This window comes from Betta splendens, chromosome 7, assembly GCF_900634795.4.
Source record: "Betta splendens chromosome 7, fBetSpl5.4, whole genome shotgun sequence".
In the NCBI taxonomy this organism is placed as follows: domain Eukaryota; kingdom Metazoa; phylum Chordata; class Actinopteri; order Anabantiformes; family Osphronemidae; genus Betta; species Betta splendens.
Window position 1 is genome coordinate 13,774,668 of NC_040887.2, and position 25,305 is coordinate 13,799,972.

At 44.3% G+C, this 25,305-nt stretch overlaps 1 protein-coding gene and 1 pseudogene across 5 annotated transcripts; one reads left to right on the forward strand and one right to left on the reverse strand.

The window, feature by feature from the left end:
- Nucleotides 1-3,165: 3,165 nt before the first annotated feature.
- Nucleotides 3,166-16,825, reverse strand: slco4a1 (solute carrier organic anion transporter family, member 4A1). 5 transcript variants are annotated; one of them, XR_008695165.1, is made up of 13 exons: nucleotides 10,429-12,000; nucleotides 8,419-9,526; nucleotides 7,967-8,057; nucleotides 7,547-7,668; nucleotides 7,332-7,443; nucleotides 6,893-7,047; nucleotides 6,300-6,564; nucleotides 6,041-6,203; nucleotides 5,772-5,947; nucleotides 5,215-5,279; nucleotides 4,915-5,063; nucleotides 3,710-4,828; nucleotides 3,166-3,515 (listed from the first exon to the last, which is right to left on the reverse strand). XR_008695165.1 is itself a non-coding variant. In XM_029157008.3 (12 exons), the coding sequence occupies exons 2-12, from the start codon at nucleotides 9,263-9,265 to the stop codon at nucleotides 4,658-4,660; spliced, it is 2,316 nt and encodes a 771-aa protein (XP_029012841.1). In that variant the 5' UTR covers nucleotides 9,266-9,526; nucleotides 16,575-16,825; the 3' UTR covers nucleotides 3,166-4,657. The 5 variants fall into 5 exon arrangements, 4 of the variants coding, with proteins under 4 accessions (XP_029012841.1, XP_040927518.1, XP_029012843.1 ...); XM_029157008.3 differs by lacking the exon at nucleotides 10,429-12,000 and adding an exon at nucleotides 16,575-16,825 and having other exon boundaries at nucleotides 3,166-4,828; XM_041071584.2 differs by lacking the exon at nucleotides 10,429-12,000 and adding an exon at nucleotides 13,514-15,216 and having other exon boundaries at nucleotides 3,166-4,828.
- A 3,316-nt stretch (nucleotides 16,826-20,141) lies between these two features.
- Nucleotides 20,142-22,666, forward strand: LOC114859255 (nuclear factor 7, brain-like; annotated as a pseudogene).
- The last annotated feature ends 2,639 nt before the right edge of the window (nucleotides 22,667-25,305 follow it).

Below are 25,305 nucleotides of genomic sequence, written 5' to 3' on the forward strand. Positions count from 1 at the left end.
GTTTAATAGATGAATTTGTTTCCGCTGCCAAGGCCCATTTGTCTGGTCAAGGCAACAACACAGAACATACAGCAGCAAAGACTTCTCTTGGTTCTCAGCAGGCTTATCAAGACATTAAATAGTTGCAAGAGACGACAGAATGTGAAGTCCCAGAACAATCTGTGCAAAAATGCAACCGATTCCAAGCTCGATGTCCTCAGCAATACAATGCTGATGAACTCTGATGAGCAAATGGGCGAATTCCTCTGGGAGTTAAATCTCTGAATTTCAATGATGTGCAAAAATCCAGGGGACACTTGTTTGTGGAACGATCACTGCGAGACTCCACACACAGATTCACATCTGTCACATCTGTGAGCTGCACCTGCTCACCTGCTGGGCATGCGTTTGTAGTGTAATCGGATCAGATCGAATCGTCCACCTCCAGGGACGGAACAGACAGACAGTGTTGGTCAACTGCACCAGACGTTTAAACTTGACAGTCAGATTCTGGCGAGTTCGACTGACAGCGTCAGCGATGATTGGGTTTGACAGTGAAGTCATGCTCCATATCTTTTTGCAGCTCTAGTTGTCCAGTGTGAGTTATTTTTCTGTCTCCAAATGAAAGAAAATTGAGGAGTAAAAAAAATGCAATTTCCTTTTCTGTTTCTGCATCTAATTGCAATCTATTAAGCAGAAACTAAGTCTGATGAGCCTCAGGCTCATCTTCAGCAAAAATAACTTCATGACTGTATTTTTCTTGCACTCGTGTGTGAACAAGGTGAGAAAGAAAGGTCAAATATTTTTCCTTCCAACCATATGTTGACTTTATCATTACATTCAACACCTGAAGTAGCTACAATGTAATTAATTTCATGTTTTTGGACTATTCAGAAAAAAACAAGTTAAAAAAGGTTTAACCAACTGAAACCGAGAATAATGCTGACTCCAACTTGATCCACCAAACCCTCCTGAAACTGGAAGTCACTCATTTGTGCTATATGATTAGCAATATGGCTAATATGAATAAATGACATGTGTTTATTCACACCGGTGATGCATTCACAGCACACTTCAGTAAGCGGAAGCCACGGAGCAATTTTCCCGCTGGTATCTCCCAGTTTCTATGCAAATAACTTCTGAATTTATTTACATTGAATCAAGGGTGATTAGACTGATGGAGGCGCATTGACTGTGCTGCCTAGCGGTTCAGCAGAGCTCGCAATTACGCTGCGTGTGTCCACAGTTTGGTTGTATGGGTGTAGAAGTGCCTGAGTTTGAGGGGAGAAACAAGTGGACGTCAGGAGACTCAGTAAACAGAACAATTAGTAAAATATTTGATTCAAGACACAGTGGGTGAAATGCATTAATTGTGATGCTCATTGTCAACGTGTGCCTGGATCTGAACTAATCCCACCACCACTGAAAGCTGTGGCCCTTCCCTCATTCTGGTCTCATACGAGACGAAATCAAGCAAGGATTGGACAGTGCCGGTTCTGCTCAGTCAGCCTTCGTTGTATACAGTATATGATGCAAACCTGAGAAACCCACCTCATCTTCGCCGGGTCTGATCCCCCAGCTGCCGTATTGGCCCGACCGTGTCAGGGTTTATTCTCCAGCTTATCAGCACCTGCACAGATGTCCTTAATCTAAACGGGCTGCCTCAGAAGCACAGACTGGACAAACATTAATAAACAGTAATAATATAAGCCAAATTAAGCACTTCCTGTCACGGCTGATGGGCCCCTGTTGTCCATTATTCTGTGTTTTACTCTTAGTTGTTCACACGTCCTTGGACCCTGGTAGACACCGTGTGTGAATGGCAGCGATGCAGCACATAGAAAACACGATGATTCATCTGGAACCGTCTGTCACACAGACAGTGGAGTCGCACTGACAGGAACCAACCTGAGCTTTAGCTCATCCTCGTGTTCACCGTTTACTCTGCAGTGTGTGTGGTTTCATACAGTAATACTCAAATCATACTCAACGGCTCCTCTGTATTTGCCGCTGGTTCACACTGTATCAACCTCTTTGCCACCGTGAAAGCCTCACATTCTGTCAGACGCTGCAGAGAATCGCTGTTGGCACTCATTTAGCACAGACTGAAGTTAGTTTGTTGCTTCCCATGTTGCTGACACTGCACTTTGCACAGGCAAAGTTAGCACCCTCAGCTTATGGTTATGAGATTGAAGTGGTAAAAAAGTGCCTGGAGCTCAGACAGTGATGAAAACACAGAAGAGGCACTCGAGGAAAGCTGTTACAATATCTTAAAGTATGGACACTTTCTATTTGAGGATTTATGGAAATGTTCCAAACCACAGACAGAGGAAACTAGGGATGTTAGAGATCCACAGGAAGAGCTGGAAAAGGATGCTCTGGACTTTGATGCATAACTGCTGCCACAGCAACCTGACCCTGGAGAAAATGAATGGATGCTGCCCTCCACCACTGCCTCCCTATGATATTAGCTTGGCCTGTATTAGCGTATGAAGTATGTTCCATATTTCACTTGATGTAACTCCTATGTTTGTTGTTTTTGTGCTGTAGTCTAAATGGCAACTAATCAGTGCAGCATTTATTGTAAATGTTGTATTCAAATGTCCAAACAACAGGTACGTGTCCCCTTACGTGATTGGGATCTTTTAAATTTATTTACCCTTTTCAAGTAACTTAATTAATTAATCAATTTACTGCACCAGAGTAAATACAAATGTTTAAGCCAGTGCATTTAATGTTTGGAACGTGGCGCCATCTAGTGTTAAATATGAACACTGAGAAACTAAGCAGTTTATGACGAATAGAAGTCTCTTGACTCATTCACAGTTAAATGAAATGAAATTATTATATTATTTTATTGGCATACTTCAGTTTCAGTGTGAATATTTATTTATGTAAGCCCTTTATACAGTAGATCCAGATCTGATGTGTCAGCAATAGAGGAAGAAAATCACTACCTTTCAGAGACCATATGATGCATGAACATCACTTGAGGCTTGTTTTTGTTCCTGTGTTTGTGCTACAGCATTTGGCCCATGATGTCCAGTACTGTGTGTACGACATTTCTGCAGGCTGCAGTATCAGGGGGCAAATATAAATATATTTAATAGTCATAGTACAGTATAGTTGTATTGTTGTTTGTTCACACAGAAACACACACACCAAAAAAGTTTTGAGGCACAGATGTAATCTGCAGTTCAGTTTTTTAGTAATTAGAAAACACTTGACATCTTTGAATCATTCCTTACAAAGATCAATGATTTCAAGCTTTTTTCTCTCTTAAAAAAATAATAAAAACTCAAACGGTACCAAAAAAAAGAAAAAGAATAAAAATCAATTCACAGATCAGTCTGTCAAAGCTTCAGATTCAAAAAGAGTTTACACTTTCACGGGAACCTCCTCATCGGGTACATGACAACAACACGGACAACAAACACACAGCGGGTTTCACCATCACGTCAAGGACACACAGGAGGACGGGTCCGTGTGGATGGGAGGAGGATGAACACAGCGTGGCTTTCATCACAGCGAAGGGACTTAAAAACAGATATAAGTGCGGGAATGTTATAAATAAACTATTTGCATAAATAAGATCAGTTTAACAAATAAAATGTCAGGCAAAGCCGTTTGGCACATTTGTAGATTTACAGTACTGTGACGATTAGGTCCAGATAACAGTGATCATAATAGAGGCTGCTTCATGGAATGTCAGACTCAAATAAACGGTCACCTTTGCACTCGAAATGGCTTCAAAGTCGAATGTAGCATGTCTTCTCCTCCTGGACCTGATCCTCGGTGCAGCACAGGCTGAACAGCTTCCTCTACATTGGAGCTGGGCCTCTTTCTCTTTTAGATGTAGCTGTGACCAGGTCGTTGCCACTTTCCAAACTGTAAAGTGCTTGAATTGTTTTTTTAAGTGCTGCTCTGTGCTGCTCTATTTCATAGTCCGTGCAATGAAATAGAAATCACCTCAGTCTTTGTACTCTTCTCTGTTAAGCTACTTTTTTTCATTTTTTGTGCATGTGCTTTTCTGTTTGATATAATAATAATTTGTGCTGCTGTAATATTTTACTACAAGTGCCTTTAGAGCCGATGGGAAATATGATGTGAAAGACAACATACAGTACAAGACCACACCTTCCACCTGCGAGTAAAAAATGCAGCAGTGTCACCAACGTTCTGGAGGAGAGGGACGTAAATGCTCCTCTGACACAGTAAATGCTTCATAGTCATGGCGATAACATCAATAATAATCTTTGGAAGGTAAACGACGTAAAACATCAGACAGAAATGTCAACACATGTACATTGTGAACGGTAACATGACGCGGGACGCTGTCTCTGTAGAAATGCTTGTAAAGATGTAAAAACATGGCACTGGCCTGTTGATCGGATACGCTCGGGTGCAGGAACACACACATGCAGCCACAGCATGAGGCACAAAGCAGCGGTGTGTGTGTGTGTGTGTGTGTGTGTGTGTGTGTGTGTGTGTGTGTGTTGGGTTCGTTTCTTTCTCGTTGGGGGGAGGAGGGGGTGATGTCAGTATGGCTGTGACGCTGCACTCACTCACACACACACACACACACACACACACACACACACACACACACACACACACACACACACACACACACACACACACACACACACACACACACACACTCTCAGCAGCTACAGGGTCATAACCTGGCGTGCAGGTTGACGATGACGCCGTCGTCGGGCAGGCCTTTGGCGGGCAGGTCGCTGGCGTCGCCCGCGCCGTGGTCGGTGCTCTCGCAGCTGCTTTGAGGCGACTGAGGGGGCGGCTGATACAGGACGCTGGCTATCAGGAAAAAGACCGTGCCCAAAACCTGAACTCGGGGCGAAGAGCAGAGCACAAGGTGAATGAGGGGAAGAGGCGTAAACGGGTGAATGCCGCTGAACCCTGATCCGATACCTTATAAATGATGCCAGCTACTAGCGTGTACTGGCTCATAGCAGAGTTCTGGTAGAGGTAGCAGGAGCCCTGATCGCCGCACTGGTCCTGCCACAGCAGGCAGGAGATGTCGATCACAGAGCCAAACGCTATGGGTCCAGGAATTCCACCTGCGAGGGAAACGGCAGCACAGACCAGACCAGAGCAGCAGAGAGCGAGTTAGGAAGGGAAATGAAGACCAGACCAGACCAGAGCAGCAGAGAGCGAGTTAGGAAGGGAAATGAAGACCAGACCAGACCAGAGCAGCCGAGGAAAGCTCACCGAGTGTGCGGACCACGATCCACTGGATGCCCAGTCCAAACGAGCGCTGGCTGTCCGGCACACACCTGCCCAACACAGCAGCGCTGATGACGTGACCCCGTTTTATGCCCTTTTCAAATACAAAACCAGGTTCCCTGCAACTTCTCTGCATTAAAACTAACAGTCTGAAAAAAACTGAGTTTGTGTAAATAAGATCTATGTACTCAGCTCATTTTACAGTGCAAACAGAAGACTGCTCGTTGGCGCCCTCTGATGGACAGACGTGAACACAGTTCAGTAGCATGCACAACCCACAATAAAAACATTGCAATTTTAGCTTTCATATTTCCAGAAAACTAAACAAGTTCAAATTAGGTCGTACTTTGTTTGAGGCCCCAAAAATCAAACCCATTTCTTTGCACTGATGATTCCAGGTCGCTCTTCATTAGAAACACAATAATTTAATCCTGCTATTTAAAGTGTGTCAGAAAAAAAGGTCTTAAAAGCACTTAAAATAAGTTCTATTTAAAAATGAAGGCTAAGTCCAGCGACACGTCTGCTGGCAGACGCTCACCCACCTGAGCGTGGCAGTGAGAGCTGGGATGCTGCAGAGGAAGGTGAAGCAGATGATGATGAAGAGGAAGGTGAGGAAGGCCGGCATGTGGTGGCAGGAGCTGCCGCATTTCCCGGCTACGGCGAAGCCTCTCTCCGCGTGGGACGCGTTGGCGACCACGCAGCTGCACCCGGAGAACACCTGGAAACACGCGGCGGGTCAGTGACGCACACACACACACACACGTGCACACGCACACGCTCCCCTTTATTTAATGCTGAGTCGGCCTAGCACCTGTTTGCCGGTGGAGGGGTCCGTGTGGTTGATGGAGCTGCAGCCGGCGTGGCACGGGGAGTAATACATGAGGCCGTCGGCCCCGCACACGGGGTTGTACAGCTCCCGGGCACAGCCGCAGCCGGCGTTGCAGCTCACGGTCAGGCTCAGCTCCAAGGCCGAGCTGCAGCGTCGACGACGGGGGAGGCAACGACAGGGGGCGTCAGCCGCTGTGAACTCCAAAAAGTGCGCGTGAAGCATTTAAAGTAAAGACGCGCACCTGTTCCCGCGGCGCAGCGCGCTGGGCTCGTGCAGCTGCTTGTACTGGTCCAGCTCCCGCTCCTCCAGGCCGGACCGGTACGGCCCCGTGACGCCGGCCATGGGAACGCTGGGGCAGTGGATGAGGAAGATGAAGATGGCGAGGAGGCTGACCATGGCGCAGATCATGCAGAAGCGGATGATGCCTCGGCAGCGCAGGTTCAGCCGCTTGACGATGTACCCGCCGAGGAAGGTGCCCCCGCCCCCCGCCGGCACCACCATGTAACCTGGGGAGCCCAGGGAGGAGCTTAACGCCTGCAAATGCCCTCAAAATTACAGCACTTGAGCGTTTCAATTCTGGATTCTACTCTTCACGGTGACATTCAGTTACATAACGCGTTGCATAAGCTGCACATAGAAGCTGCTTATAACATATTGTTGGAAGATTAAAGTAGTTAAATAATCAAGAGCAACATACTGCAAAGCGTTTAAGATCAGTGGAAATGAGTTTGACGTCTCAGCTAAAGGAGCAGTTTTTCTGCAAATGGCCTTTAAAGAGGCCCAGTTTTGTTCTGGACTTGGCGCCGTGTGTTTAATGACGTCACCGTCACTCACCAAACCATGTGGCAGCTTCGGAGGCGCTGAGGCTGAACTGCGACTCCAGGAACTTGGGGCCAAAGGTGGACATGCCAGCGATGAGCGTGGCCTCTGTGGCTCCAGCCAAGCACAGGAACAGGAAAGGGGGATTCTTCAAAAGGAGCAGCACAGACCTAGAAAGACAGATAAGAAACGTGCTCAACGAAGAGGGAAACCATCAGACGTCCTGAACACAGTGCAGGCAAACAACGGCCAAAGGTTTATCAGCGTGTTATATAACGCGTCGCCGCCGCTGCTGTAATCCCAGAGTAATCCTCAGATACGGAGACGACAAGTAAACATGGCTGGAACAGGAACGTAGCAGGCCTGTCAATCATCTCCAGCCATCATTCACTCCCACTGTACAGGTGAAACTCTTTTCCTTTGTTTTGCACTGCGCTGGCTCCACTTGCTGTACCTCGGCATGTCTTTCACAGATTTGCCAAACTGCGGGTCCGAGGCTGTGGTGTGGCTCCCGTCCTTAAGCTGGTGGGCCTCAGACACCCTCATGGCCACGAACTCCTGGGAGCCTGGAGGACGGGAGCACAAAGAGTGCTTAAGAGGTGTGTGTGTGTGTGTGTGTGTGTGTGTGTGTGTGTGTGTGTGTGTGTGTGGAGCACACAGCACATGCACCTGGTAGCTGCCGTGGGTACCCGAGGATGGGGAAGGCTACCAACAGAGCGGCGGCGCCGCCCGCTAGGAAGCCGATCCACCAGGCACCGACCCACAGAGGGTTCTCTGGAGTCATCTCTGTCCTGCAGCCAACACACACACACACATGGTCTGAATCACTTTTCCATACGCTTGCCCCTGACGACAAAAATGTATGATTTCCTGTGTGTGAGCTGTGAGTGATTGTGACACACAGTGATTATAAGTAGTAAGTGTCAGGAAACTACATTTATTTCTTACTACAGTGTAAGAAGAAGTAAGTAATAGGACGAGTGAGAAGCGATTGGGAAATGTTATGACTCTAATGTGTGTCAACAGCAAATTCAGCATCATTCAGTACAGTCAACTGTTACTCAATGCTCTGCTCCTTATTCTACTCACGGCATGTGTAGCTCAGTGTAAAGATTGAGAAAATATCCTCCCAGCAGGTAGCCTGCGGCCGGACCCACAATGGCCGCCGTGTAGAAGATCCCTGGGGAGAGGAAGGCCCACAGGGCAACAGGTTTGTCAATACAGTGACCGGCTACTTCCTGTTTCCTACTTTCCACTTCCTGTCCCGCCGGTCAAAAGCCCCATTGTTGTCTATAATCTACAAAGTGTGTGTTGCATGAGAAAAGAGGACGCTTGGAGTGCGCTGTTGGGAAAGTGTTGAGAGGGTTCTAAAGTTTGACACCGCGAACTCACTGCATGTGTAGTCATGAGGTTACACCATCTACAATAACTTAGTCAGTAATCAGCCTTTTTATTGGAGTTTCAAACATTCTGTTTAAAGAGGACGGAGTGAGACTCAGAGTAAATGCAGGTGTATAACCAACGGGATTACAGTGACTCACCTATATAAACAGGTGCATAGCTGGATTTGACGTTCTCGTCGAGGTACGTCACCCCGAGCGTGTAGAGCGGCGTGGCGCCCATGCCGTGCAGGAACTGGCCCAGCATGAACACAAAGCGGTAGCCGGACAGGCCCCCGGCCTCCTTGTCCTCGCACGGGCCGGTGCGGTTGCCAGAGCACACCCCCGTCCTCTCGGGCAGGCTGACCTGGTAGGGGGGCGCGGTGAAGTGGGGCAGGGCGAACACCAGCGAGCCCAGCGCCATGATGAGCACCCCCCAGCCCAGCCAGCGAGGCTTGTGCCCCGTGCCGCCGAAGTAGCTGACGAAGGCCAGGCAGACGCAGGCGGCGATGTCGTAGGAGCTGGCGATGAGGCCGGCCTGGTAGCTGCGCAGGTCGAAGCGCCTCTCGATGGACGTGACCACTGTGTTGATGAAGCCGTTGATGATCATGCCCTGGAGAAAGGAGGCCACGCAGAGGAAAAACAGCACCCAGCGAGGGGTGTTGAATGCCTGGATGGCTCTCGGTGCCAGCGCGCCCCAGCCACACTGCTGCTCGGACTCGGCTGGGACCAGCTTCAGCCCCATGGGGGCCTCAGCGCGGGATCGGGCTTCCGCGCTGTAGAGCTGCCCAGGGAGCGTTGACGCCCCGGTGAAAATGTGAGGCCGAACCGGGCCATGACCACCACAACTGGCGGGGCTTCTGGGACCCGAGCCTGTAGGGCTGTCTGTCAGGGAGTCCACAGGGCTGGGGGTGTCCGCAGACGGGCCCCCGCTGATAGGACAGTCCTGCAGGTCCAGAAGCTCCTGCTTGGAGCTGAAGGACGCATCGGCATTGAGCAAGACTGGCATCGCCCCTCTGAGGGGCACTGGGATGGGATGTGCTTGGGCTCGGAATGAAGGTAAATGTGTGAGATGGGCCGATGCGTTCACGACCACAACATGGAAAGAGGAAGGGTGGATCAGCTGAGGCTCAGGGGAATCAGTCCAGCGGGTGTCTGCACGTATCTATTCTTGGCTTGCGTTGGTTACGTCGCGTGTCCACAGTGCTGATTGCATGTTACTGCGTGTCATGGTAGAAAAGGCGGCTTCATGATGCTGCTGGGTGACATCCTGCAGGCAGGAAACAGAGAGAGGACCAAACAGTAAGATAAGGAACAGTGGGATCACATGCCACATATAGTTTGTAGGCTTTTATTTTGGAGGCTAGGGCAACTTTTCGCAGATTTGGATCCAAAATTCAGGCGGGGAGCAGGTGCTGATCCCACAAAGGATGGGTACAGAACAATGTCCTCAGAAGATGGGTAAAATAGTACCACACACACACACACACACACACACACACACACACACACACACACACACACACACACACACACACACACACACACACACACACACACGCAGGTAATGAACCATAACAGGCACTTTATGCTCCAACAAGCAGCTTAATTAACATAACCAAAAACACAAAGTCCGGACATAGATGTACAAAAATTTGCTTGATTAACTAGAGCAGCTCAAGGGCTGATTTAACTCTTTACTGTACAGTAGCTTCAAGCCACCAGGTCCCTCATTACAAGCCCAGCAGAGCATGGTTTAACTGATGTGACTTCACGGTGATAACAAAGCTGACTCATCATGTTTTGTAAGTTTATTTTCTATTGTAATGAAGAAGTAAAGGACTTCTTTAAACTCTCCAACAAACAGTACTTGACTCTAACTTACAAAACAGCATCAGATTTCAGGTAAATATCCCATTTACTTCCGTGGTTTTTAGGGAAGTAACCTTTCTGTGAGGTTGGGCAGCAGCTTTTAAATACACAGATAAAACTGTCTCAATTCAATACAAAATATGTTCACATCTATTTACATCAGCAGAAAACAAGAGAGTTCAGGCTTTGGAGATATGTTGATCATCAACTCATTTAAAAGAGTAGAATCACACATAAACAAATCATTTTACCATACACAAAATGTCAGTGAATATGAATATAACAGATTCAACCTCCTACCTTTACCTTTGCTGCCGATACTCAACGGGTGTGATGACATTTAATAATGCAGAGGAATAAAAGTGTCAGAGACAGGTTGCGATAGCGAGTCCAAGCGAGGTCCTGAGCCCATCTCACCAAGCCTCTTATAGTGGAGCGCTGAGGCAGCACATCAGCCCACGTTAATCTGACCAGAGAGACAAGTGCTCATTGGTGCTCTGTTGGACCTTTGCTGCCTCTCGCAGGATGTCACATGCATTTTTTTCATCATTTATGTTTCTTTGCTTCCACCTTTACACATAAAAGTGTGTAAAGGTGGACTGCAAATAAAAAATAAAAAAACCCAACAACCTTGAGACATACTTTTTTGTGGTCGAGTCGAGCAAATCACGCAAAGAAAAGCTTCATTTGTATTTATATATAATTTTGCATTACCATTAATGGTGCAGAGAACAGAAAGTTGTAACTTAGTGTCAGCCACCAGTTCAGTCCAAGTCCAGTCGGGCTTGTTTTCCTCTAAAGCTGCTTAAAAATATTGACCTTCATGATTTGCATATTGTTCTACACTCTACACCCATTTTAAAGCGCTGGACAACACGGTGGTGAGGAAAACCTCACCACGTTCTACAGAGGGACCATAGAGAGCACCTTGACCAGCTGCATCACCGCTTCAGACCACAAGCCCTACAGCGCATAGTTAGGACAGTCGAAAGGCTCACCGGAGCCCCACTGGCCTCCAACAGGGCCATCTGTACCACACACTGCATCTACAAAGCTTCCAGCATCGTGGATGATCACACACACGTTGACCCCGCTGCCCTCTGGGAAATGATTGAGATGCATCAGGACACAAACAGCACAAACTGTGCAACAGCTTCTTCCCTCGGGCCATCGGACCCCTCAACATCCAGGGACTGAACTGAACTGAACCAACGCAAACACACACATCTACCTCGTACTCCATCCCACTAACTCTTTGTAAACCCTTCTGTCCTAATAGTTCACATCTGTATAAATGAACACACAACCAAATCATTCACACTCACCTCAAAAGACAGTTTACGCAACACTCAGTATTACTGTACACTTCACACTATTTAGTCGGCGGTTGTGCACTTTATGTAGGTTTTTCTGTTCTCTAGAGCTCTAGAGTTAAGATTTAGAGCTTTTATTCTACTATATATTTTCAATATTTCCTAAGAATGTGTTGTTTTATGTCTGTCATCGTTGTAGCACTGTGATCCTAGAGGAACGCCTCTAAATGACTGTTTAGATTAAAAAGATGATAAAAACCTTAAAAATTTGAAACCTTTGGGCTTGTGACCAAACATCAGTCTAGTCTTACCTGTCCAACAAGGAAACAGGGTCCAACATAGCATGCTCATTTGTAAAGCATAACATATCCAGTCACTGATGATGATGATGTATTTTTGCATAATAGAAACTAATGTTATGTTTGGTTGCCTGCTTTTTTCCTGATGTCTGGCTTGAACTAATTGCATAAAGCTTTTTTTTCTGATGAAATGTGAAAACGTGCCACAGCAGTCGGCAAAGAGTCACTGTCCAGTGTGTTGGACCTGATTTAGAGCTTGTTATGATGCTTTACTGCCTCCTAGTGGCCAAAAGCCATCAATGTAACATTAAGAAAGATACAACACATATGTGATATTCAGCGGAGAAAACATACATTCATGCATGTAATAAAAAAACATTCACACCCATACATGTTCAAAATAAATTGCGAAGTGGACTGTAAGACGTCAGGTAGTTTGACGGCTCATTATTCCACATGAACATCATCGAGTGCAAAATACCAGACAGTCCTGAGCCAAACACAGATGAATAGGACTATCGGACCATGCTGCTGGGAGCTGTTGTCTGTGCAGCTGATCACGTCTGATAAGTAGTACTAATGAGGTTTCGAAGGAAGGCAGAGCATGAAATCTAATTAAAATCGTATCAAGTTAGATCCTGTTCGTCGTTCCCTGTGAACCAACAAGCGAGTGGGAATTCTTCAATGCAAGAAGCTTTTTTTAAAGCATCACCAGAGGCGGGGCAGCTTTTTATCGGGTGATGATCAGACGATTGATAGGTGTGTCCAGAGAGTTGAACCAGGGCATTCGGTTAACAATGCACTGAGGTAATACCCTCCTTTCCCTCTGTTTGTTTTTCTGTTCTGTATGAATCAGACAAAGGCAGAAATGGAAAAGTTCTCACTGGGCTATTTTTTTCCTTATAATTCTCTATTATGCCTTTTCATTTCTGTTTTCAAAGTGAGATCAGAACAAGGAGCTGTGATATTAATAAGTGCCAGGCTCTGTCGTTCCCAACAGGTTCTTTTTCTTCTCAGTGGAAACCTATTTACTTTGGACTGGGGAGTCTTTCCTCTGCTGTGGTACACAAAGGCTTTTGAAGAAGCGAGAGGAAGCCTCTCATGTGGTTGTTACACAACTAGGAAGCAACCCAGTCAGGTAAAGACAAGTATTAGCACAAAACACAAAGATATATATATAAATATATATATATATATACATATACATATACATATATATGGTCACTTTAGATTAGTTGGGCAAGACGATCCTTGAAAGACAATAGTAACCATGACCATGACATGAACACTATGCAACAAGTCAGTGTTAAAAAAAGGTTTAGAGCTTTGTGCCTAGTTCAAATAAAACATGTAAATTAATTAGTACTAATTTTAAAATGATACAGAATGTGTTCGTTCAGATGATTATTAGTCATTAGATTATTAGTAATTATTATATTATAATTTAAATACTAGTAATCTGCACAAAGATGTTTTAAAAAAAGAATGTATAGGTTTTTGATCCATTCACCATCTTTTATTGAGTCAAAAACATCTGCTGCAACAGTAGCACTGTTCTGCCCTCAGTTTTAGTACAGTACTCAGTATAAGCACTTTTCAGCTCTAATGAGCTGAAACGAAGAAAGCGATTACTGAAAATCACCCTCCATTATCAGACAGGCTAAAAACAGACTTGCTGTGTACTTGTAGAGGTGGATCCACTATTAAAATAGCAACAGAAGGGAAATCATGTGGTGAAACAGACGGATAGGCTGATCCTACTACTGCTCCTACCTGCTGTTCGTTAGTCAGTGGAGAACTTGACCTCGCTGCTCCATCCAGGGAACAGAGACGTCCACACTCAGGCTGTGTTGTCTTTCTTTCTCATACTTCTTAGTTTTTGTTTGTGCCTTCTGTTCCTTAAACTGCTGACTCATGGTAATGTTACAGGAATCGGGATTCTCAGGATGAATTACAGATGTGGCAACATCAAGAAGTCAAACCAGGAAGTTAAAGCAGGCTCATGTGGGTCAATTGAAGAAGTAGAGGCCGTTTCAGAGCCTCGAGCATGTGACTCAGTCGAAGGTAATTCTAGCAGACTATTGCGAGACGCTTGCGAGTTTAACAGAAACGCTGAGTCATCGATCATTCCATGAGGTTTCATTATGATGCTGCATACAGTGCATGAGGCAACAAATGCAGCAGGAAGCCAGCGAGGCAGCATCCAGACAGGTTCCCATCTGTTCCTCTACCGAGCAGCCAGAGTGGGTCCACACTGTCGCCGTGAGCAAACACGACAGGACACATGAGGTGAAGCTCCTCTGCTTAGCTGCAGTTCAGAGCAAATATCAAGGAGCCTCCTGGGCAGCACACAGTGCTGTGCATTTAACCCCCACCCCTGAGTCAAACAAGCATTTCTGCACACAATATCCCCATGAAACATTCATCATTAAAAAATGATGTTAAACGTGTGAATAGAAATAATGAGATTGATTGATTGAAGTTCACCTTTGCTGGAGCAAAGCGGCATCCAGACACGCGTCCGACTGGATGCTGTTCACACATCTGCCTGCAGACACGAACGCACACCAGACACGCATCGACCCTCTGCCCTAAATCCCACAGACACACCAGACGTGTGACCCTGCTGCCTCCTGTTGGCCGCGAAGCCGAGTGGAAACCAATAACCCACAGAGGCAGCAAACAGGGAGGGCGCAGGATTTATCCCTGTTAATGAACAACAGTAACTATTATAAGTAATAGTTACTTTATCAGCGCAGCATCAATTGCAGCTGAATGGATAAAAGTAACATTGGGTGTTAAACAGCAATGACTTGCAGGAGGCCGACAGAGCAGATGATATCACACACGTCTTCAACTGTCTACATATCTACAGTCCCACCACATTCCTCTCAGCTCCACCGTCTTCTTTCACCCTAATTGTTTTGTCCAGTGATTTCAGCACGGCTGAATCGGGTCAGTCGGCACACACTGGACTCGTCCCGTTCTTCCACTAAACCTCACGTGACCTGCGAGGCTTGAACCTTGAATGACTGGAGCGTCGGTGGGACCTCGTCCCGTTCCGCGTCCGTGAACCGGGTCAGATTAAACCCCACTGTTGTCAGACACACCTTGTGAGTTCCCCATTGAGCAACGCTCTGACAGATGCTGAGTCACTGCTCCGACAGCCCACGCGAGCACTGGGGTTAAATGAACCTGGACCTGCGTGCATAAAACCCAAAGCCTTGGCGATAAACGGAGTTCTGCCTCCGAATTAACATGAAGCAGTGCTTAGTAAGCTAAACGGAGGTGAACCGAAAGTCCCCTTTATGATCCTTCTTCCTCAGGCTTACACCTACACACAGCGGCCTGATGACACATGCGCCTGCTGCTGTCGCCAGCCTCCATCACCGCTGCCTCTGATTCAACCAGACCCACACAAGCCCCATGACCTGCTCTGGTTTTAGGCTTCTGATATGGCCTTTTTAACTGTCCATTGAATATACAGCGCTTGTGGCGAGGCAGTTAGCTTGTTATAGCTGGAAGCACGCGCCCAGCGACTCCTGGTTGCAGCCAAGCTGCCCAGGTTTAGCACTAATTCAGATATTCAGGCTAAAATGACAATGAAACAGAAGCAGCAGTAGGACATGAGTTAGTGTAGCAGCAGTGGATGCAGCAGAACTGTGATGCTTTTAATGTGAAGGACCAGCAACAGGAAATGCTTAGTCTGCACATTATTAAGTCATACAGGTACGAGGTATTTTGACACGGACATGAAGTTAATTAGAATTTATGAAGCTGAATAGACATTTTACATTTTTCACTGATAAAACGGAAACACCAAACAAAGAAACTCTTGTAAAAGGAGATTTCCTCATTATTTACACCCCTATTATAAAAACTCAACAGCATGTATCTCACATAGAACAGTAAATATTGTCTGTTGGCATCGATAATTTCAAAGTCTGTCATTCTTCAGATTCAGAGGTTGACGGCTCAGGTCGTCATCCATCCCTCCAGCCTCCAGCGTCATGGAACAGCTGAGCACAGAGCACATGGCAGCTCTGGTGGTTACGTGTGGGCGTGTGGCTGCAGCAGCGCACGTTATAGCGGGTGAGATGACAGGAAGGCCGCTCTTGGTTCGTGCAGGACGTTCGCGTTTCACACACAGGCTTCCAGGAACAGCAGAGCAGCCTAACCTCAGGTGTACATGTACTAAATGTAACAGGCGCCGCCTCACACAATAGAGCGTCAACTCAACGGACTGCTGACTGCGCCACGGCATTGTGCCTATAATAATAAAGTGGACGATCGATTGAGGGGAATAATTCTGCTGCTCGGATGCATAAAGAGCACGTGGAAATGTCCCACATTTAATACAGGAGAGCAACGGTTCCTTCAATTGGACCACAGGGAAATAACCAAGCAGCTGCCAGAGTGACAAGAGAGCACGGCATCCCATAATAGCCGTGACTAGATTTAAATAAACGGCCGTTTAACCTACTGCGAATAAGGGATTTCCCCAAAATCGTCGCGGTGGGCTGCGTGCTAGCGCCTAATTCAGGACGCGGATTACAGAAATCCCATGTTGACGATTAATGCAGCCAGATGCCGCTAATGCTGTTGAACGGGCTTTTTGCTTCGTTTTTAGCGTTCCCAGCCTCACAAACACATCCATTACGCTAAACTGCCCTGCGTGACCACACGTGTCCGACGGATGAGGCGCGTCGCGTTTTTGCCCCGGACATGTGGATGCTGCGTCCGCGCTGCTGCTGATGCTGAGCCGCCGCACCGACGGAGCGCATCCGCTAAAAGCAGCACCGGCGGCCGGAAGCACGGAACAAAGGCTTCTTACCTGCAAATGTCCGTTCACTGGTCCCGCTCTTCTCACGCGGTATCAAGTCATTTGTTTGGCGTTGTGTGTGTGAAAGGCGGAACATGTGGCGCGTGCGTTCATCGTGACGCTGCTGGTTAGCGCCCCTCTGGAGCGAGCGGACCGTGGTCACGGTGTGGGCGCTTCTGTATGGAGGCTCATCAGTGCCGTAAACTGACCCGCCTCACGCTTTAAGCTCTAAAAAAATCTTACGGTATAATAAATGTTACTGCATATGTAGTGTACACTGTTAATACATGTTTAATTGGCTGCTGCAGGATATATTTATTTTACTTCCGGTTCTTCCATTCTTGTTCTTTAAATAGCCATTTGATGATATCTAACAAAGGCTGCTGGAAATATTTATTAATGAATTATGTACTGTATAAAAACAAAAATCTGATTCTAGTAATTAACTGGCATCAGCAACACCGATTATTTATGGACATTTTAGTGATGTGTTACAAAGGGCTGTGCCTAAAGATAAATATAAACTTTTAATTATCTTAATTGAATTGATTATTTTACATGATCCCTTTTGCTGCTTGTATTTGGCACTTCCATACCCCCGTACACACACTGTACTGTAAGAGAATTCAGAGGAGGCCTTTTGTCCAATCACGTTCAGCTCATGTGGTGCTATCAGCTCTGGACCAATTGCAGTGCTGAAAGGTCGAGCTGAACCAGCAGACACACTAATACCACTATTGATGAATGACTCCTTCCGCTGTGTTCCTACCGCTCACTGACAAATTGACTTCTCAACGTTCTCCCACAGAGAAAATTAGAGACAAAGTCTAGTGGTGTGACTCTATAGGGCATCTCAGTAAAGAAACTGGGATTTTTCTGTCACTACTATGTCTCTGATGATGCCACTTGTGAAAGATGATAAAACCAAGAAAATGAGTTGAAATGGGCACCTGATTGTTTTAGAAGAAATAACAGTCTTTCCATCATGTTAGTAAAATATTTAACTCAATCTAAAATTACAGCTTTGTTAGTATATGTTTCAAATAATCTGTTTGATATCGTACAGTACTTTTCCAATGAGACCCCCCCTAATGATAATGCCATAATTCGACACTAGAGGGCGGTATTATACCTATTCTATTTGTTTTTTTAAGTAAATAAAATAAAATAAACAAATTGTATTAAATAGAAACTTTTCCTTGTGATTATTTTGCAGCGGCAAATCAGGAGTGGCCAGAAAATAGAACTGATCGTTTGATGCACAATTCAGCCTGGAAAATAAAGAAAGGTCTACAGGAGCCATGGAAACATTCGCAGAAGGTCTGAGTTGTTCTATCTTACTGAGCCCGTGATCCTCATCTGTGGACACTCCTTCTGCAGTGTTAAACTTTTCCTTAAAGCACAGCACTAGTGTCCACAGTGCAGAGCAACTGTTCCATTTACAGGTTGATGGGCGGCTGTGTCCTGAACATGAAATAAAAAAAAATATTCTGAGCCCACAGATGGGGATTGAGATGGTAATAATAATAATAAAAAAATAATATATAATAATAATACATCCATAATATGGATGTCATCACAGTGTTGGGGTGTATGGGGTGCCAAATGTGAAAGTAGCACCTATAACTAGTTTTCTCACATTTAATTAAATGACACAACATGTTTTCTCACATTTAGTTAAATGTGCAAAAGTCTAAATGTAAATGTTAAATATAAATGTAAATGTTAAATATAAATGTAAATGTTAAATGTTAAATGTAAATGTAAATGTAAATGTAAATGTAAATGTTAAATGTTAAATATAAATGTTAAATGTAAATGTTAAATGTAAATGTTAAATGTTAAATGTAAATGTAAATGTTAAATGTAAATGTTAAATGTTAAATGTAAATGTTAAATGTTAAATGTTAAATGTAAACGTTAAATGTTTGCCGAGTGTAAAACTGAATATTCATGAATGGGCAAGTAGACTCTACCCCTACCCTCAAACAGCGCTGGTCTCAGATCAGAGACGCGAACTCAAACAGGTATAGCTCCGCCCACATCTGATTCTGGACCGGTGCACGAAAATACTGGAGAGAAGCCTGAAGTCGAAGCCATCATGGCCGCCAGCTCCGACTCCCTCCCGTTGGGGGAGATTGAACGGGCTGTAACGGCAGGTGTGCGGGCTGAGGCTCCGCTTCAAACTGCCGTTCTGTCGTAAACACCATTAATGAGTAAACACCATTAAGTAGGTTTAAAAAGAATATTTCTGTGGCGCCGGTGGAGAATTAGTTGGCTAACTATACTAGCTAGCCGAAGTTACGTCCAGGCTAAAAACAAAAGTTTCCAGATCAGATGTGGGCGGGGTTTGCGCGCATTGTTTGAGGTAATTGAGTTTGCGTCTCTGATCTGAGACCAGCGCTGTTTGAGGGTAGGGATGGAGTCTACTTGCCCATTCATGAATATTCAGTTTTACACTCGGCGAACATTTAACATTTACATTTAACATTTACATTTAACATTTACATTTAACATTTAACATTTACATTTAACATTTACATTTACATTTAACATTTAGCAATTAGCATTTAGCATTTAGCATTAAACATTTACATTTAACATTTACATTTAACATTTAGCATTTACATTTAACATTTAAATTTAACATTTACATTTAACATTTACATTTAGACTTTTGCACATTTAACTAAATGTGAGAAAACATGTTGTGTCATTTAGTTAAATGTGAGAAAACTAGTTATAGGTGCTCCTTTTACATTTGCCACCCCATAGGGGTGGGCAGGTGTCCATCAAACTGTACAATTCCTTCTCTCGCTGTAAGTGTTGATCTTCATCCGTGCAATAAAATGTACAATAAAACTTATAATTAGATGTGAGTGTGTGTATACTGTATGTGTTAGTGTTTTTATTTTTAATCTCCACTACCTTCTTGTGTGTACCTGTAAGCGTGGCACTGCACAAAGTGTGCAAAATAATTTCCCTCTGGGATTAATAAAGTTTTTTGAATCTTGAAAAGGAATAACCACAGCCCAGGCTCAGCAGCCAGTTTGAATATGCAAAAGGCTTGTTACAGTATGTTTGGTGGCTCAGTGTGTAGAGCGCTGGTCTGTGAAACAGGAGGTTGCCTCTTCAAGACAAGCTAATCCAATGCAGAGAAAATAATTTCCCCAAGGGCATCAACAAGTATATTTATATATACATACATAATATGACTTATCTTGCGCCTTATATGTTCTCCTCAGTACAGACGGGAGAGCAGTTCTCTGCAGCCTGAGCAATAATCTACAGACACATGAGGACATTCAGCCCATCAACAAGCACCAGACCTAGAGCGGTGCTGTCGATTAGCGCGCGCGTTTGTTTTTAGGCTCGACCAAACAGTATCAACTCTTGGCCACTCGGTGGTGCTGTGGAGCAACGTCCACACCTCGGATGGAGTTTAAATTGAGTCTAATTGAATAAAGTTATTAAACTCAAACAATGTTTTCCATGTTACCTATAATTAATGTTATCTCTTGACTGTAGAGCATTGCCGTGTCATCATCTGTCCATGAAACTTGGAGCTGCCTCTGGAGCACTGCCAGGACCAATGACTCACGGGGCGCGTCTTTTCGCAGGAAAACGAAAGTGACGATAAAGCATCAGCGATTTGAAGAGCAAAGAGCCTCAGAGCAGCCATGGCGTCCGCGCCTTTCTCCGAAGATCTGACCTGCTCCATCTGTCTGACTCTCTTCACTGATCCGGTGACTCTTCTCTGCGGCCACTCTTTCTGCAGAGCGTGCGTTACAGGAGCTCTGAGCACGAAGCAGCAGTGTCCGCTGTGTCAGACCGTGGTTTCTGTGGACGGACCAACTCTACCAGGCAGCCACGCACTGAGGAGTCTGGTTGAGAAGGCGATGGAAGCAGAGAGGACACGGAGAGAACGCGGGAATGAGGTCAGTAATTAAACGATTAACTCTGTATCAACACTAAACAGATGACCGCAGATGACCCTTATTCTTTCAGCTCTGTATGATGTAAACCCACTTAACTTTTTAAACAACACCAATTTACTTAAATTAAATAAATACTTTTCTGTATGCTGTCTAGGCCCCAGAAGTTATTAACGACTGTAAAAGTTAATAATTACAGTCACTGGCTCAGTTACTGTCCAGGTATTGTACCTTTACAACCTTCTAATAAGCTCTCCCTAGAGAGCTGGAGAGAGGAACAGGTCTTTACTTCAACTCGATCACTCTACAGCAATGTGTGCTCAGTGAGTCACATGCGTCCTCATGTCACGGTCACAATCATTACACACTGTCCAGTAGTCGAGCAGTAGAATACACTCCACCCGGATCAGCGCACTTCTCTTCTCCACGTGTTACACTTAACTCGTCCCCTGTGTAAACCAGGGCCGGTAGGAACCAATGTTATTCTGAACCAAGGAACATTTTGCTCACGTTACAAATGTAAAACCATGAAGTGCTCAGTCACAAAAAAAAAAATGATTATGACCACAAATAATACTTAATTATCTAATCTTATATCACTTCATTGTTTTTTTTTGTTTTGTTGTTCTTTACTTTTTTTTTTCTACAGACAGCTGACTTATGCCCTGAGCACGAGGAAAAGCTGAAACTCTTCTGCGTCACAGATCAACAGTTGGCTTGTATCATCTGCAGAGACGGGGAGAGACATGAAGGACACAGGTTCAAACCAATCAAAGAAGCAGCTGCAGCTCTGAGGAAGGAGCTGGAGGCCAACGTTGACAAGGTTTGTGATGATATTCTCACGACAGAAAGCCTCGTCAGCAAACAGAGAGGAAATAAGACTTAACAAAGAGAGGTCTCAGCAGCTGATGACACAGATCCACAGGCAGTTTGAAGAAATGCACCAGTTTCTGGAGAAAAGAGAAATAGAGATAAAGAGTGAGCTGACAATCAAAGAGGAAGAGAGTGATAAAAAAATGAATGAAGCTTTAAAAGCGATGGAAACTGCTTTGTCTGAGAGCAGAGACCTGGAGGTGAAAGCAGCATCAGTCCTGAAGATTCAAGACCCAGAGAGGTTCCTGAAGAGCTGGACAGAAGATCACACCACGACTAAAAAAAAGACTAAAAAAAACCCTATACTGTCCAGAGTGACTAAACACAAAGTGGTGACTTATCGTCTGTCTCTGGGTCCTTATGAAAGCCACCTGCAGTTCTTCGTGTGGAAGCAGATGCTACAGGTGATTCAGCCTCGAGAAGAACGACTGACGCTGAAAAGCAATGACGGAAATACAATTGTGTCTCTGGATGGGAGGCGTTTGTTTTCACAATTTAAAGTGAGTCGAAATGCTTTCTATGGTGATTGTTATGTTGAACCACATCAAGCATGTGGTTCTGCAGTTAGTAACTATCTCTCAGGGCAGCATTACTGGGAGGTAGAGGTTGGAAAAAGGGATTATTGGCAGCTAGGGCTACAAAACAATGTGATTACGTATGATGGCCAAGACTATGTGGTCTGTGGGAATAAAAATGTGCAACTCAAGACCACACCTCAAAAAGTTGGGATTTACATAAACTGCTCCTCTAATGAGGTTTTCTTCTATGATGCAGACACCATGACACTCATTCACACAGCTGGACATCGAGCTGCCTCACCAGTGCTGGCATATGTCAGCATTAGATGTAGAGCCAGCCAACCAGATTATAACCCTGTCACAGTGTGCTGGTACTGAGGAGAAATGCTGGAGCCCAGTAATCATCAGATAACAGACACAAATGCAGGAAATGAATGAGGCAAAGAAAGAGAGAATATAATGTACTGTAGATGTAGATAAAGTAAAACAGCTTCAGCTTATTGTTCACTAGAAGATTTACTAAAGAACAGGATGTCACACAAGTTTGTTTTCTCACAATTAATCACCTACTGTATTCTATGACTGGACCATCTTAGAGTTTCTCTAATCACTGAAATGATCCGACTCTTCAAAACTTAATTTGTTCCTTTTTCCAATCACAAAATAATAAAAACACAATTAATACATTTCCAAAGTCTGTGGGTGTTATATTATTAATGGCTTACAGTATCTTCTCATGTAAACTTATTATAGCTGTAAAATAAATATTCATAATTCACATGACTCTGTCAACGTCTGTTTAGCGCAGTGGTTAGCAGTTGTGCTGCCGATGCCGAGGTTGGAAAGGGCATCTGGTGTAAAAACTTGCCAAAAAACAAACCATGGGAATCATTCGCACTCAACTCAATGATGCCTATAAACAATGTTGACGGCAGACAGTTTGAGTTTTAACAATTTAGTTTCATTGTCTGTTGATACACCAGGCAGAGTGGGGCCACAAGATCCAAAAGCTGAACTAAACCAACTAATGGAGAACTTATAAAGGAGAAGCATAAATGATAATGACACCAACCAAAAACGTGCACGGCCATCATTGAGACTGGGCTTGTATGTTCTCAGTACAGATGGAAGAGAATTTGCAGCCTGAGCAGTAATGTGCAGACGCCTTATCAGACATCCAGCCATTAAATAAGCACCAGAGCGGTGCCGTCAATTAGTGCTCGCTGCAGGTGAGATAGAGTCGTTATGTCCAACCAAGCAGTTAACATCTGGCCATGTGAGGGAGCTACTGAGTGACGCGTAAACCTCCGACTCATGCCGGTGTCATGCCAAAAAGTGACTCTCTGCCAGAAATTGATTTCCGCACGCGGGAGCGCGCACCGCCTCGTTAAGGCGTTTAGCTCGGTTTGTGTAGGACTACAGCGGCTTATTTCGGTTTCAAACGGCCATAACTTGTAAATATTATCCGCTACACGTTTTCTAGTGGACGTGGTGACGCCACGTCTTTTAGATTTTTTTGTAAACGACGGAAACAATCATCGAAGTTCTCTTTACGGCGATCCTCGATCGTGATCTACGACCCAATATTGCTGCAACATGTTTGTTCTTCACATTTTGATTCTGATTGAAACTGTACGAGTGACCACCGAGTTGTTTCACCACTTTTAACTTCCTGTATGGGACCAGTTAAACCAGTAAGATGCTTCCATGTTGCCAAAACGTGATTATTAGAGCCAAAGCTTTTGGTCAGAAGCTTAATTATGTCTTATTTTAAATACACTGAGCTCTGCTTTGTTATATTTACAGATGTAATACACCAAGACCAGTAGAACCAGTAGCATGCTGGTTTTATGTTGCCACAAAGTGAATAAAGCCAATATCTGTGTACTGAAAGCTTCTTTCTCCCTTATTTTGAGTGCATGGAGCTCTGCTGGATTATAATAATAGATTTAATGAACATCCAGTACATCTTATCACTATCCACACCTGTTTGAGACCAATTAAACCAGTAAGATGCTGTGTTCATGTTGCCAAAAAGGGATTTATGCCAATATCTTTTGCCTTATATTCTGCCTTTTTTTAGGTCAATGGAGCTCTCCTTGTTCATATTAACACATTTAATCAGCATCCAGCTCACTTGAACACTGTTTGTACCTGTTTGAGGCCAGTACGACCAGTAAGAAGCTGTTTCCACGTTGCCAAAAAGTGATTCATGTAAATATCTTTTTACAAGAAGCTTATTTTTGTGTCATTTTAAGTCAGTGGAGCTCTTCTTGTTCATATTAAGACATTTAATGAGCATCCACTTCACTTGACCACTGTCTGTACCTGTCTGAGACCAGTACAGCCAGTAAGAAGCTCTTTCCACGTTGCCAAAAAATGATTCATGCCAATATCTTTTAACAAGAACCTTATTTCTGTGTCATTTTAAGTCCCACACAGGCGGTGTGCCAAGGGAGCATCCTTTGTCCTGTATAATGTGTTCTATGAAGAATTTTATATTGTATTAGTTGTAAATTTAATTGATTTAATTTCATTGGAAATTAAAATATAGATTTGTGATGCTGTCCTTTTCCGTCATATATCAATAAATCGTTCTATTGCTGGCGGTGGTTGCATCTGGATAGGAGTATTATTAGTTTTTACATTAAGTATTGACTTTAGTTGTTGGACTTGGCACTAGTGACTTCATATCAGGACACTAATGCTTCAAAAGAGGTACTTGTCTCTTGTGAAAACACGTTTCAGATGTGTTTTCCCTTTAGTATGCCAAATTAGTAGGTGTATTGCCTTTTTGTTTTGTATGATGTCTGGATTGTTGCAGAGAGGTGTGTTTTCGCAAAGAGTAAGCAAAGATCCAGTAATTTTAATAAAATCCCACCAGGCTGTCAGAGATGCTCTTATGCTAATGCTCTGGTAGCAACTATGGTGTTTAATTTTGGGGCTGATAAATGGTTGATCTGCAACATTAATGTTAACACAAAATGGCCAATGCAGCTTTGGACTTTTCAAGAGTTTTTAAACTGATTCGTGGTGGCTTGGTTTTCCACCAAAATTGAGAGTTGTATGAGTCTAATTGTCCTAATATAATTAGACAACTAGCACTGACAGACCAACCTCGAACGATGGGCATTTACCTCAGTGTCAGTGCACATTAACATGAAGCAAAGACCAGACGATCCTGAGCACTGGGTTGATGGATGAAATCAAGATGAGGGATACAGTAATTAAGATATTTATTTTAACTATTTTATTATTTTAATTATTTATTTATTTTTAAGATATTTTTATTAAGATATCACTGACAAATACTTTTTGGATTTATTGAAAACCTCTGAAAGATTTTACTTTATTGTTGAAATTTGTAGTTTTTCCATATACATACACATTGTTATGCAGAAAGGCTCAACATTTGAA